The following is a 15,150-nucleotide window of genomic DNA, read 5'->3' on the forward strand; positions in this document are numbered from 1 at the left end:
GTGGTTAGGGCTCTGTGCTTGCACCACAAGGGTTGCAGGTTCAATCCCTGGTCAGGGAACTAATCCCTACTTGCCGCATGGCGCAGCCAAAAAAGTAAATAAATAATAAAACAATATAAGAAATTTTATAAGGAAATGAAATGGTGCTGTCCAAAGTTCAGGTGTCACATGGAACCCACCCACTCAGACTGCCACAGAGATCAACAACACATAAAACTTGGAAATGTTGTTGTCAAATCCAAAATTCAGGAAAACAGATTCCATTTTCCTGTGATCAGTGAAATACAGCACAACTGGGATGAGTTTAGGGAGATACTAGCTGACTCATGCCACAGAATCGCGGGGAATGCAGTAAAGGGCCGGGACCCCCAGGACCATCCTCCCAGGACCAAGGAACGGGGGCAGCGTGGCCTCGGGGAGGACCGAGAGGCCCTAAGCAGCATGGCCTCCGGGAGGACAGAGAGGCCCTAAGCAGATCCCAGTCCTCCTGCTGTCAGCTCGTGGGGTGGAAGACCCAGCCCTGTTCCCACGCTGCCAGGAACCGGATGCTAGGAAAGCAGTAAGCTGCCTGAACTGGTGGCTCAGACGGTAGAGATTCCACCTGCAATGCAGGAGACCTGGGTTCGATCCCTGCGTTGAAAAGATCCCTGGAGGAGGGCATGGCAACCCACTCCAGCATTCTTGCCTGGAGAACCCCATGGACAGAGGCGCCTTGGCGGTCTATAGTCCATGGGGTCACAAAGAGTCGGACACGACTGACCGACTAAGCACAGCACAGCCTGAGCTGAGGGCAGCAGGTGCCAGCGCAGTCCAGCGTCTGGCTCAGAGCAGAGGACAGACCTGTTGGCACGACTCGAGGGCTCCCTGCTGGTGCTCCCCCTCCTCCCCGTCACCAGTCATCCACATGTGCCAGCTGCCCACAACAGTATTTCTTCCACTTTCATGGAGAGATGTGGTTTCATCCAGCAAGAGGAAACAATCCCATCTCACTGGTTCCTCTTCCTCTCAGATAATCCTGAAATATTTGGCCACACCCACAGCATTTCTGGGAAATCCATTTGAAATTTTAATATTATACAGATATAGACATCTTCCCATAGAGATGACAAAATAGAAAAAAAAAAAAAGTTAACAGAAAAGGAAAAAAAGGAAAGAAAATAAGTAATCTCAAATTTTTTCCACCAACCAAGCTGGTTTCCTATATGAAAAAGCAACAGAGAGTTGGTTCAGTGGTTAAGAATCTGCCTTTCCATGCAGGGGACATGGGTTTGATCCCTGGTCAGGGAACTAAGATCCCACACACAACGGAGCAGCTAAGCCCACGTACTAGAAATACTGAGCCCTCACACTCCGGAGTTTGTGCTCCACAATAAGAGAAGCCCTAGTCCCTCAACTAGAGAAAAAACCCACACATCACAAGGAAGACCCAGTGCAGCCAAAAAAAGAAAAAAAGGAACAGAAGGACCTTCTCAGATATGTGCCATCTACTTACACTTCCTGGAAAAAATCGCTTGCAGAAGTCATTGTGAAATGAATTAAAATACAGTACCCAAGATTGGAAATGATAGGTTGGAAAAGTAGGAGCATTGAAAAAGTGAAACTAGTGACATGTAGAATTAATATAGAAATTGTTAGAAGATACAAAAGATATTTAAAAAATAAAAACCCAAGTCAAATCAGTTCAGCAAAAGTACATACTTTGGGTGAGGGTACTAGGAACAGAAATTTCTCATCAGTCTATGCTATTTTTATCTCTGACATTTACAAAGATATATAACTTCAAGTATTAAAAACATAACTACTAATGAATGATTTTTGAAAAAAAGGAAAGGAAAGAGATCTCACTTCCAGATCATTTCCAAGAAAAGACAAGGACATTTTTAGCAACTTGCAAAATACTCAGAAGAAAAATAAAGTGAAATAGAAACTATGAATAGTACGAGTAGTGCAATAAGTTGATGTCCAAGGGCTCCTGATTTCTAATTCTGGAATGGTATGCCCCCAAAATACAAAGTGAAACTATTTAACCTGAGAGAGTAGATGGTGATGATGCTCCAAAACCAAGGAGGAAAGCAGAGGTGTTGACCTTGCTGCACAAAGAAAAGTTAGAGCATTCAGTGGGGAAAGAAGCTTGTTTTATATAGATAAAAGGTGGAACCTAAAAATGAAGATACATCTTGAACATTGAAATGTGAAATCCAAAAATAGTTTGAAACACAAGAGATCCTGATAAAGCCAAATTGCAGTAGAAGATTTCAATATGCCTTTCTTCATCTCTAACAACTCATGTAGCTCAAAGTAGTAAGAAAGACATAGAAGATTTAAAATTACACACACACATATATATATATAATTTTATGTGCATGCGTGCTCAGTTGCGTCTGACTCTTTGCGACCCCATGGACGATAGCCCACTAGACTCCTCTGTCCATGGGATTTCCCAGACAGAAATACTGGAGTGGATTGTCATTTCCTCCTCCAGGGGATCTTCCCCACCCAGGGATCGAACCCACGTCTTCTTATTGGCAGGCAGATTTTTTACCACTGAGCCACCGGAGAAGCCTCTGTGATTTTATAGACATATGTAATTTTGTACCCCACAAACATCCTGGAGCATTGAGAAAAATAAATGTTTCTTATTTAACCAACAACCAAAAATCTTAAATACGTGAGAAAAAAAATGGCTTGTTTATAGTCAAGAAAAATTCAGAAGTCTCTCTTACTTCTGCAACTTTTAATTTTATTTATTTTTTGGCAACCCCATGTGGCTTGCAGGATCTTAGTTCCCTGACCAGGGATCAAACCTGTGCCCCCAGCAGTGGGAGCATAGAATTTAACCACTGGACCCCCAGGGAAGTCCCCCTCCTGCAACTTTTAGCCTCGTCTCTTTCTCTCCAAGATCCAAGGCCTTGTGATTAGGTTAGAAATACACACACCCAAGAGTCCGATCTCTTTCCATCCTGTAGGGATTTCCCACTGAGCAACATCATCATCACAGCAAAAAGACAACGGAGCAGTAAAACTGCGCAGTGCCTCCGTGTTTGTAAAAACATCATGGAGGTTTGTTGACACGTGTGGGAGATTTAGCCATGGTCCCTTTAGCCCAATCCCTGGGCCCCAAGTCCGGGATCCTGAGTGTCCATCACTGCTCATGGTCACCCAGGGAAGGATCTGCCTGCTCTGCCCACCTCCCCAGCAGCAAGCCAGAGACAGGTGCAGATGTGGGGTCTGTCCAGGCACAGAATAGCTGCCATGTAACTCATCTGCATCTCCTTTATTCTGGTATCTCACTGCAAGTGGAGATGTTAGAGATTATAGGAATAAGATGCAAATGGAGTCTTTGAGCTTCTGGGGAAATGGGAGGGTGCTTTGGGGGAGCCCTGGGCCCCTCAATTACAAGAGAGAGTGAGAGAGCTCCCATCCTCACTGCTGTTTCTCAAACTACCACACTCTTGCTCATGTCAGATCTAAAGTCCCAGCTGGGGTTTGAGCCCATTTCTTTAGCCTCTCTGTGTGGGTGCTCGGGGCTCCCTGCCCTGGAGTCTGTAGGGCGGGAACTCCTCCAGGGTGACCCTTGCTCTACTTTTCGCAGCGGAGAAGAAGATGATGAGCTCAGCTTCTGCGGCAGGAACACAGCAGATCTACTCCCAAGGAAGCCCGTTCCCTGCTGGACACTCGGGAAAGGCCTTCAGGTACAAGCTGGGAGTGCGGGGCATGGGGCAGGGGTGGGCAAGAGGGCAGGAAGAGGCCCCTACTCAGTGAAGCCCTGGGTCTCAGAGTCTAACTCTGTGTACAGCAAATACTGCCAACCTCACTTAGTGCTTACCCATTCGAATGCCCGGGCTTCCCAGATGGCTCAGTGGTAAAAAACCTACCTGCCAGTGCAGGAGATGTGGGTTCAATCCCTGGGTCAGGAAGATCCCCTGGAGAAGTAAGTGGCACCCCACTCCAGTATTCTTGCCTGGAGAATCCCATGGACAGAGGAGCCTGACGGGCTGTAGTCCATGGGGTCGCAGAGAGTCAGAGATGACTGAGCACACACACACACATTGGTATGCCAGGGCCAGGCTGAGGGGTCCGGGAGCTCCAGTTCTGACCTGCAAGCCCTTGATGAGCCACCATAAGTACAAAGTGTCGGCTACTCTTTCTTGGATGTGAAAGGTGCCAGCCGCTGTGTTTGCAGAGGTGCCTGCCATGGAGAAGGGAGTGAGGTGGCTCTAGCCAGGACAGACCTAGGGACACCTGGCAAGGCAGCAGAAAGTACCCTGTCCCTGGGTTTCTAGAGGCCACAGCGAACTCCAAGGGGGAGAGGACCACTCCATCACGCCTGTGGTCTCAGCCTAAAGGGCTGCTCATGGGAGGCATAAGTCAGATGTTGTGCTTCCGGGGGTTGGTTCTTAGCATCAGGGGTCTCTTGTAAGTCACTGAGGAAGCCAGCAACACCACCAGGGATGGGGCCTGGCTCCAGGGGCTCCCAGGGCAGCAGGAGCAGGGGTTGAGGAGCTCGGCTAGGGCACAGACACCTTCAGGGAGGGTGGTGGGCAGTTGTGGGAGCCATCGGGTACCCCCAGACCCACTAGGAGAAGCATCTCAGACCCATGCCTGGTGGGATGGGGCTCCCCAGGCAGCCCAGCCTCTGGCTGACTCGGCCAGAGCTGAAAGTCCAGTTGAGGATCAGGCAGGGACCAAGACTGGGCAGGTGGACCAGCCACCCCAGGGAGAGGTCCCAGCCGGGATGGCCCTCACCAAGGGTCAGTGGACCGACCTCAGGGGAGGCAGCAGGTGGTCAGCAGGTGAGACATCAACCCCTGAGGTCACGGAGTAGCTCTGCCAGCCCCGCAGCTGGGCTGTAGTAGATGGTGACTTGTTCTCAGTCTCTGGGGAGCTCTGTCCTGGAGCAGCTACTCTCTAGACTGGGGATGGGAGGACAAGATGGTGGCCCCCTGTGAGCTGCCCCTGAGACATAATCCCTGCTGCTTGCCTGGCTCTGCGGAGCACTGGCCAAGGCTCCAGGCTCTTCCCCTGCTGCTGGTTACTCACCCACTCAGCACATGGCGAGCTGCTGTAGTTCCATGCCAGGCCTGCCTAGGCCTGTGTTCATCGAGTCCTTGTAACACTTGCTGCTTCCCCCTCTCCCTCCCTTCCCCCTGCCATCTGGACAGAGGGCAGCCAGGATGGAGCAGAGGCCAGAGGTGAGGAGGGCTAGCCAGGCACAGCATGGTAAGGGCAGGGGTAGGGGGAGGCTCAGAAGCAAAAAATCAGATGGCCACCTGCTGCAAGGGTAGGTGCACAGGCATCAGGATTGTGCTGATGTCCAGGGACAGGAGACACGGAGACTCCTGGAGTCTGGGAGGAAAAGAATGAAATGAATACAGGAGTCTTTTCTACTGTGCTCGACTTGGGAGTTTGGACTCATCACTGGGACGACTCAAGCCCCAGAAGAGGGGCTTGAGGAAACGAGGTCCTGGAGAAAGTTTGTGATGACAGGGGTGTCGGGTGGAGAGGAGGAGTGAGGCTGCAGGCAGGTGCTTAGAACAGATGGTCCAGCTGGAGATGCTGAGTCTGCACCAGCTGTTGTCACTGAAACAGAAGAGGGAGGGCCAGTCCCCTTGTGGAGCCTGGCATTGGGGAGGCTCTCACTAGGTCACTGGTCTGTAGAACGAATGGGTTAATTAGTTAAAAGAGTGCCACGAAGCTGTAAGCTTGTAGGATGGCCAGTTTCCTGTACATCTGCAGGGCCTGAGCTGGATTGAGTGGGAAGGGACATGGGATGAGTGGCACTGAGCCCTTGGCAGGATGGCACAGCTGTGGCTGCACATCCCGAAGTTTGTCCCCCACCCGAGTCCTGCTGTGGTCCCACGGGCCCTGTGCACCTATCCTGGGGTCCACAGCATTCCTGCCAACTCTCCAGTCAGTGCTGTGAGGGCAGCCAGGGCCAAGGGATGGAGGAGATCCCCGCCACCCCAGTAGAGAACAGTGATCAGAAAAGGCCCCGAGGTCACTTACACACATCAAGAGGGAGATGGGAAAGGAGCCCTGTGTTAAGTGAGGAAGGGATCTCGGGAGTGAAGTTCCTCTTGATCACGGTTAGTGCAGGAACTTTTGTGTGGCTGTGCTGTGTCTTCACTGTGGCGCTCTGGCATCTCTAGCTGTGGCACACAGGCTTAGTTGCCCCTGGGCACGTGGGATCTTAGTTTCCCGGCCAGGGATGGGACCTGAGCCCCCTGTGTTGGAAGGTGGAGTCTTACCGCTGGATCACCAGGAAAGTCCCATGGTGCTCTTTCTTCCTTTGCAGCTCTGCCGTGGTGCATGTGCCTGGAGTGAACGACATCCAGTCCTCATCCTCAACAAGTCAGAACATGTCCCAGATCTCCAGGCAGCTCAACCAGAGTCAGGTGGCCTGGACAGGAAGCCGGCCGCCCTTTCCAGGACAGGTATGTGCGTCAGCAAGGGTGTTGCCCCCAGGTCCCCAGAGGGCGCAGAGCACCTGAGCTGTGCTCTCTGGGGATCCCGGCTCTGAGAACAGGTCAGCGCATGGAGCTGGAGCTGACCGCCTCAACCACGGCCGGGCTCCTAGGAGCACGGGGCAAAGGGTACTTTGAGAACCAGGTGCCCATCAATGGTACCAGGTCTGGTTTCACAGCCTTTTCTCCCAGCTGGAGGCAGCTCTGGGGAACCCAGGGGAGGGGACAGGCACTCAGAGACCCTCCATCAGGAGCAAGCCCCTCACCACTCAGGACCTCGGTTCCCTTGGCCCAGGAGTACATGAGGACATCAACCTGGGGACGCGCCTGGCTCCCTGTCTTCACTGTGGGAACATCTGTATCCTGGCTGGTAGAGTCCTTGCCAAGGTCCCCTAAGCGGAAGGCAGAGGACTTAGATCACTGAATCCCTGGAGGGCAATTTCAACCAGACCCTGAAGATCCAGGACCTGAGTCCTGTTTCCTGGGCCAGCACATGTTGGCCTGATCCTGGGCATGGCACCCAGCAGGCCAGGAGGCCACTGGAGTCACTATCAGCCCAGAGCAGGGCTGCCAGTGCAGACTGGACCTGCGCGTGACAGTGACCAACCGGGGCCATGGAGGGTGGGGGAGGGGGCCTGCTGGTGATGCTGGCCCTCTTTTCGCTCTGTCCTGATTGTAGCAAATCCCCTCGCAGTCCAGCAAGACTCAGTCTTCTCCCTTTGGGATCGGAACGAGCCACACATATCCCGCAGACCCCTCGTCCTACAGCCCTCTCTCCAGTCCGGCTACCTCCTCACCCAGCGGGAACGCCTACTCCAGCCTGGCCAACAGGACTCCAGGCTTCGGTAGGTGGGGACGGAGGGGAGGAATTCCTGGGAGAGCCAGTTAAGATAATTTCTGAACATTCTGGGTTTGGGGGTCTGAGCCCTAGGCTCTCAAAACCCTGGTACCAGGTCTGGAGATTTCCAAATTCTCTTCTCTCTGGCCATCAGGAGGCCAGTGGTGTCCCTAAGAGACTTGCTGCCTAGACCTCGGCTTTGTAGATTGACTTTATCATTGTCAAGGCTCTGGGTCTCCTATGCAGTGATGTCATCTGAGTTCTATTTTAACCATTTATGGCCCTTGGCAAGGACTTTTAGATGAACCAAAAAAACCCTATACAGTAAGTCCCTTACTTATGAATGAATTCTGTTCCAAGAGTGCATTAGTAAGTCCAACAAAGTTAGCCTAGATATCCAACTAACACAACTGGCTATATAGTACTGTACTGCCATAGATTTATAATACTTTCCACACAAATAATACATTAAAAAAAAGCAAGCATTTTTAATCTTACAGTTCCATTCCTTGAAAAGTGCAGTAGTGCAGTACAATAGCTGGGCATATTCGCATCTTTGGAAGTTTTTATATAGGGAACTTACTGTGATCTTGTTTCAAAAAGCTGAGGAAGTATGGGTCATAGGGATGATGCATTGCGTCAATAAATTGTGTAAATGATAAACATCATAAAGTTCTCTCTCTCTTTAATATTACAAGAGGGATCCTATCCCATGGAAGAACACCTTGCTTAGCTTTGTTTGCACAACTTCAGGCCCTAGAGGGTTAACCGTCTGCTCCCTCTGGTGGACTTCCCAGGAGCCTCTGCCACTGCTCACCTTGCGGGTGTTTAAATGACCCACTCCGCGTGTCTGCCAGGGTCTGAGTCCCATGTCACAGAGCAGGAACTTAAAAAGCATCCTGGTGCCGGCAAGAAGCCTGAGCTGGTGTTCAGCTGCAAGAAGCTGAACCTTCTTGCAGGGCTGTCTGTGGAGACAGTCAGGCTCAGGGAGCATTTCCTTTGCAGAATGGATCATTCTCAGGCAAGCGTGAAGCAGAGTCCGAACACCTGAGTTTCCATTTGAGCTGCAAGTGTCCTTTTAGGGCTATGTCAGCTTTAGGAAGCATGCGGTGCCTTGCCCCTGGCCCACACCTGAGTTGTCAGCTGCCCCCACCCCCTGTCCAACCCCACCGCTAATAGCAGCACTTCTGGCCCTGCAGCCCCAGGTCTGGGGGTTGGGCCAGCATTTCTCAACCCTTTATCTGTCCCTCCCCCTCAGATTCAGGTGTCTTTCTGTGTGAATCCCATAGACTTGTAGCAGGCTGTCACACTCAGCCTTTAAATATCCTTGCCAGATGATTCAGTGAGTTTAGAAGCACAGCCCCCTGTTTCAGGAAGGAGAGGCCCTTCCTGAAAGGCAGCTGCTTTCAAGCCAGCCAGGAGTTCAACTTAGACCCACCCTGAGGTTAGAGGTCCCTGGTTCCCAGGAGGGCCCCCTGCTTGCTGCGTGTGGAGAGACACCGCCCCCACTACCGATCTCAGCACACTCGGCCTGCAGGCACCTAGTCCTTCCTGGGAGCACAGGGCCCACTGGGCACTGACCTACTCGCTGGCCCTCCTGATGCCAGGCCCTGTGCTGAGCCCTTGGAGGAGACTCGGCTCTGACCGGGTAGAAGGTCACAGTGCAGACACCGAGGCAGGGGAGACAGACAGGTACAGGGAGGCGGACAAGCCAATGCTGGAGGTGCAGCAGCCAAGTCTGTTGGAAGCAAGTGGGGGAGTCAAGAGAGGCTCCCAGGAGAGTCAGCATTCCCCCTGGTATGGCCTAGAGGCATCTCAAGGCGGCCTTAACAAGAAATGAGGGGACGCCACCCCTTGCCCCAGTGACTAGAGCCTTTAGCTCTGTGCCTCTGTCTGGTCTCCACTTACCAAATGCTGGGCTCTGAAGTGCAAATGGAGGTGGAACAGGAAGGACAGAGCCAGGGGCTGAGGCTGCCACACAACTCGCTGACCAAGAGCAGGACTGCACAAACGGGGCTCCAGGCTGAGCAGACAGTTACAGCTGCCATGTAGCTAGCTTACTTCGGATGATGATAATATTGTAATAATTATGATAGCAGCTCACTCATACCACATACTTACTTTGTGCTCAATGCTTTACACACTTGAATTTATTTAAAGCTCGTGGAGGGCTTCCCAGGTGGTGCTAGTGGTAAAGAACCCACCCGCCTGCCATTGCAGGAGACATAAGAGAAACAAGTTCAATCCCTGAGTTGGGAAGATCCCCTGGAGAAGGAAATGACTACCCACTCCAGTTTTCTTGCCTGGGAAGTCCCGTGGACAGAGGAGCCTGGCAGGCTGCAGTCCACAGGGTCACAAAGAGTGAGGCACGACTTAGTGACTGAGCGCGCACACACATATGCCTTCTGAGGTGGCCCGCGCCCTGTCTGTGAAGTGTGTCTCTCTAAAAAGGTCTACTTCTTACCTATCAGAAAAGAAAGAAATGTCTCTAGACGTTGCCAAATGTCCCTTCAGGATGGGGGCTAAGGGCAAAATCACCCATGCCTGAGAACCAGAGCTAAACCCAACCACTTAGGACCTCTGAATGGGACTTCAGGTAAACCTTGAGTCTTAGGGCACTTTCCAAATCAAATGAATCTCACCAAAATTATTAGCTAGCAAAAGCTGAAAAGAGAACATTGAGTGCCAACAATTTTTTTAAGGAGGTTGTCATCCCCTTTGTCTACAGTCTAGAAATTGACAAGCCCCCCCAAGATTCCGACTCTTGTTGTGAAAGCCCACCCAGTCGGCCCAGATGGTAGCAACCTCCTCGTATATTCTGTTTGGAATCCCTGGGCTGGCAGGTGGCCCAGGCATCCAGCCAGGGGATATAGCAGCCTCGGTCTTATGCAGGCGGCCCGCAGAGCACAAGAAGCACGGCATGGCTGGAACCCACGGTTAAGGTTTGCAGTCACATACGTGGCTTTTGGATCGATGAGGCAACATGAGGATTTTGATTACCACTGGGGCTTTTTCCAGAAAGAGGCTTGTAGGTACATATCCTGGGAGCAGGCCACAAACATGCCCTGTTTATGGTCTGTGGTACTGGTCAGTCGGGGCCAGGGTTTAGTCTAAGACCCCACAGGGCTGTATCATCCTGGGGAGGTTACGTTGTAGTTATTACTCATTCTTTAATGGGAGAGGTCACTGATGCAACCTCAGAAAAAAAGGTCAGGAGCAGAGACTGCATGGAGGGCTTTCCCCTTTAACTGTCCCACCACATGACGGGTGAGGTCATCTTCTAGATCGTCGATGAATATAACTTCCTCCAGGAAGATGCAGATTGAGTTAAGTCTCACAGCCCTGTCCTTCCAATTGCCTGTGCTTCCCTTATAAGCAGTCTTAACAGTTTCAATTGGGCTTCACTGCTGGCTCAGCAATGCAGAATCCACCTGCCATGCAGGAGACCTGGATTCAATCCCTGTGTTGGGAAGATCCCCTGGAGAAGGAAATGGCAGCCCACTCCAGTATTCTTGCCTGGGAAATCCCATGGACAGAAGAGACTGGCAGGCTACAGTCCATGGCGTTGCAGACTCGGACACGACTGAGCGACTAAACAAACAACAATTCCAGTTGCCTAGTTACTCATCTGTCTTTCTCAATGAATTGGGCCATTGCAACCCCCTGTATCCCTAGCCACTGCTCAGGGTCGGGTACACAGCATTCACTATGAAAACTATTTATCAAATGAATGCACATGGGCTTCAGCATCAGATGCTATGCTATGCTAAGTCACTTCAGTCACGTCCGACTCTGTGCGATCCCATATATGGCAGCCCACCAGGCTTCCCTGTCCCTGGGATTCTCCAGGCAAGAACACTGGAGTGGTTGCCATTTCCTTCTCCAATGCCTGAAAGTGAAAAGTGGAAGTGAAGTCACTCAGTCGTGTCCAACCCTCAGCGACCCCATGGACTGCAGCCTACCAGGGTCCTCCATCAGATAGATCTCGGTTCAAACCCTGGCTCTGGTATTTATAAGCTAAATGAGTTGGGCATGTTTCCTGACATCTTTGAGCCCCAGTCCCTTCACCTGAAAAACGTGGAAGATGGACTCATCTCTTAGAGTGAAGAAGAAATTAAAGAATGTCTAAAAAGTATCGTGAAGGATGCCTAGCACCTAGTCAGTACTCCAGAAATAGCAAGCCTTCTCCCTGCTTCCTTAGCTATAGCTTTTGCTGTTTCTAAAGCAAACCAGGTCTTCCCTGGTGGTCCAGTGGTTAAGACTCCACGTGCCCAGTGCAGGAAGCATGGGCTTGATCCCTGATTGAGGAGCTAAGATCTCCCGTGCCACGCAGCAGGGTCATAAATAAATAGGCATACCCTATCGCAGTGTTAACTGTTCAGTCCTCATGTTGTACTTTACATCCCTATAAAAATAAAAAAATGAATAAAGCAATCCAGTTCATTAATTTTTTTTCTATTGCACACAGTTAAGAAAAGCACTTCCCTTCCCAGAAGTTTAAGAATTTTTTTCTGAAATCTTGTCTTGTTCATGAATACAACCACCCCCAGACACAAGTTGGGGAAGCTAGTCTTCCTCTAATCCTTCCCCTCCATCCGTCTCCCCTGGCTCTGGGTGTCACCAAGGAAGACTGATGAGAAGATGGCTATTAGCTTCATTATAAGTTGGTGATACCCAGGAAGCCTCCAATGGGAATAGAAGTGATGTATAGAGTGTTCTTATTTCTTCCTCCTTTGCTCCTCTTTCCTTCCTTCATTCTTGCCTTCAGCAGATACTTTTTTTTTTATTTGGCTGTGTAGGATCTTAGTTGTGGCATGTGGGATCTAGTTCCCTGACCAGGGATTGAACCTGGACCCCCTGCATTGGGAATGCAGACTCTCAGCCACTGGACTACCAGGGAAGTCCCAGCAGATACTTCTGCTTTATTCCAGGCACTGTACTCAGTGAGGCCTGGAACAGACATTTTAATAGATAAGGTCCCTGGCCTTAAGTTATTCACATCTGGGGATAAGTTATCTTAGTGTGATGGACACCATCCTGAGAGACAATGCAAGTGCCACAGGCCAGCTGAGGAGAGAGCATGGAGTCAGTCATTCAAGGTCACATTCGATCAGGCCTCGGAGTACGAGTAGAATCCTGCAGGCACAGAGCATGGGGAGGACACACACGCCAGAGAGAACACAGGTATGGTGGCACCAAGCCAGTCATCCCTGAACACATGAGGACAGCCCTCATGGTCTGCACCAGCCCCACCTTCAGCAGAGGTGCCTGTGTCCATCCGTCCTCTGTCCCAGCAGCAGATGGCCCAGCTTGTGCTCAACCTCGGGGCCTCCAGGATGGGGTGGGTATCTGACCAGTGGGGCTCCCATCACTGCTCCAGCTGGGGCTGCTGCACATTTCATCTTTTTTTAAGGATTTTATTTATTTATTTATTGCTGTGCTGTGTCTGTTGCCGCATGTGGGCTTTCTCTAGTTGGAGCAAGCAGGGGCTACTCTTTAGTTGCAATGCACAGGCTTCTCATTGCAGTGGCTTCTCTCGTTTTGGAGCAGAGTCGCTAATGTGCACGGGCTTCAGTGGTTGTGGGCCTGTGGCATGGGGGATCTTCCCGGACCAGGGATCAAAGCCGGTTCCCCTGTACTAGCAGGCAGATTCTTAACCACTGGACACCCAGGGAAGTCCTACACATTTAATATTGCTACAGTTTTGAACCAGGACTGTTCTAGATTGTTCTATTCACAAATCATGGCAACCCACTCCAGTGTTCTTGCCTGGGAGATCCTATGGACAGAGGAGCCTGGCAGGCTACAGTTCATGGGGTCGCCAGAGTCAGACACGACTTAGCAACTAAACCACCACCATTCCCAAATTGGGCCAGGGACATGATTCTATGAAAAAGTTGTCCCTGGCCCATGGAATATCATGAGAGAGTGTTCGGGAAAGGCATTTCAGCAAAGCCAGATGCGTTTGTTTAAACAACAGAATCCTGCATGCACAGTAGATTTAACTCCTTCTTGTGTGCAATAGGGAACTGTATCCTTACCTGAGTTCCTGGATCCCTTTACCAACTGTGGTCATGTGCAGCTTGAAAGGTACCATGGTGAACCACTCAAGGGAGTATATGTTTTATTAAAGCCCTTCATGTCTCAGGCAGTAGGTGAGATGTGAGAGAGAAAGGGATTGACTCTTCCCTTTGAACACCATCTAACCTTCCACCCGAGATGAACCCAGTGCCCACTCATCAGGCAGGGAGTGGGGTTGCCCATGGTCAGAACAACTGTTGAAGAACAAGTAGGGCCAAGATGGGACCTGTTCTGCTATCCAGAGCTGGACAGTGAGCCCATTGCCTCCAAAATGTCATTGAATGGTTTGGAACAAGGAAAAGTGCCTGCAGGTTTTAATATGCCTTAGGATAAACGAACCCTGGTAGACTTAAAAAATATTCACACCCTGAAAGTTGAGAGTTATGTTTTATTTGTTGGGACTGGGCTTCCCTGGTGGTTCAATGATAAAGAATCCTCCTGGCAATGCAGGAGACCAGGGTTGGATCCCTGGGTTGAGAAGATCCCCTAGAGTAGGAAATGGCAACTCCAGTATTCTTGCCTGGAAAATTCCATGGACAGAGGAGCCTAGCAGGCTACAGTCCATGGGGTCGCAAAGAGTCAGACATGACTGAGCATGCACAGGATTTAGGACTTCAAGCCTGTGAGGCAGCATCTCAAGTAACCCTTAGAGAATTGCTCAGAGGAGGCGAGGGGAGAAGCCAGGTGATATAGAAGTTTTGCAACAAAGGGCAGGTAGTCTGAACATCGAAAGATTATTGTTAAAGAAGACCAGGTTAAGGAATTTAGCACTTTTCCATGTATGGGAAGATACAAGAGTCTGGGCTCACTGAAATCATTCCTTTGATATACACCTCACCTATCTGGGGCCAGCATCCTATGTTTTCACATCCTGAGTTTCCTCAAGGCTCCCAGTAGGGAGTGGCTGCAGACCGATGGCTGCTGGATGGCAGGTATTCTTTTCTTCCTCGGTTCCCTCAGGGCTCACCAGCTCCCCATCCGTGGTGTCTGCAATTGCTGATGACTGTGACATCCTTGTTTATTGATATGGCAGGAAATATTCCCTTTCTTGCCCCTTGGGTTAATCTTTAAAATGTTTTAGGCAAAATTCTGCTCTTTTTTCTGAGTTTTGTTTTTCCACCAGGTATTTTTTGTAAATTGTGGACAGAAGCAAGGTCGCTCTTGTTCACAAATTAATCTGGCAATTCCCACAAAGAGACCTATCTCCTTGTCTAAGCTGTACCCAAATGCCTTTCCTCTCAAACTAGTGGTGCTGAGAAACACTCTGCTAAAGAGACGGGCAGAAAGAGCCATGGCTCTTGGCCCCCATGGAAGGACCCTCATGGAATGCCATGTGTGGCTTCAGCTGAGTTACCCACAAGGCAGTGAGGCTGGTGGAGATCAAGTTTTGCTGAGAGAGGCTCTTCTACTGGCAGGACAGGGTTCCTTTAAAGAGCAGCCTGTGAGCTGGGGTATCTGGAGTGGCAGAGACTGCACATTTAGGAGATGGCTTCTCTCGGCCACAAACATGCCTCCAGCAGTGATCATGAAGCACTGAGGGCTGTAAGACTTTACCCTGGCAGGTGCGCCCAGGGAGAACCACCCTCACTGCCCAGTACCCGCACCATCTGGCAGAGAGCTCCTGTTTCTGTTTCACCCACCCAGCTCTCGGGTGCCAAACCAGCTTCTTATCTGTCAGCCAGCATGAGGCAGAGGGAGACAGTGAGCACTGTCAGCCTGCTCTGGATGGAGTGCGGGGGTCCTCTGGGCTGTAGTGGTTCTTGGGTC

General features: G+C 50.7%; 1 protein-coding gene across 1 annotated transcript in view; it reads left to right on the top strand.

Annotated features, from left to right (window-relative positions):
- ARNT2 (aryl hydrocarbon receptor nuclear translocator 2) overlaps positions 1-15,150 on the top strand; it is a 148,120-nt gene that overhangs the window by 130,349 nt on the left and 2,621 nt on the right. The window contains exons 14-16 of the mRNA XM_052659662.1: positions 3,593-3,692; positions 6,296-6,434; positions 7,144-7,309. Of these exons, the coding sequence (XP_052515622.1) occupies positions 3,593-3,692; positions 6,296-6,434; positions 7,144-7,309 (405 nt within the window). The remainder of the gene's footprint in view (positions 1-3,592; positions 3,693-6,295; positions 6,435-7,143; positions 7,310-15,150) is intronic.

Source organism: Budorcas taxicolor, chromosome 21, assembly GCF_023091745.1.
Source record: "Budorcas taxicolor isolate Tak-1 chromosome 21, Takin1.1, whole genome shotgun sequence".
Taxonomy (NCBI): Eukaryota; Metazoa; Chordata; class Mammalia; order Artiodactyla; family Bovidae; genus Budorcas; species Budorcas taxicolor.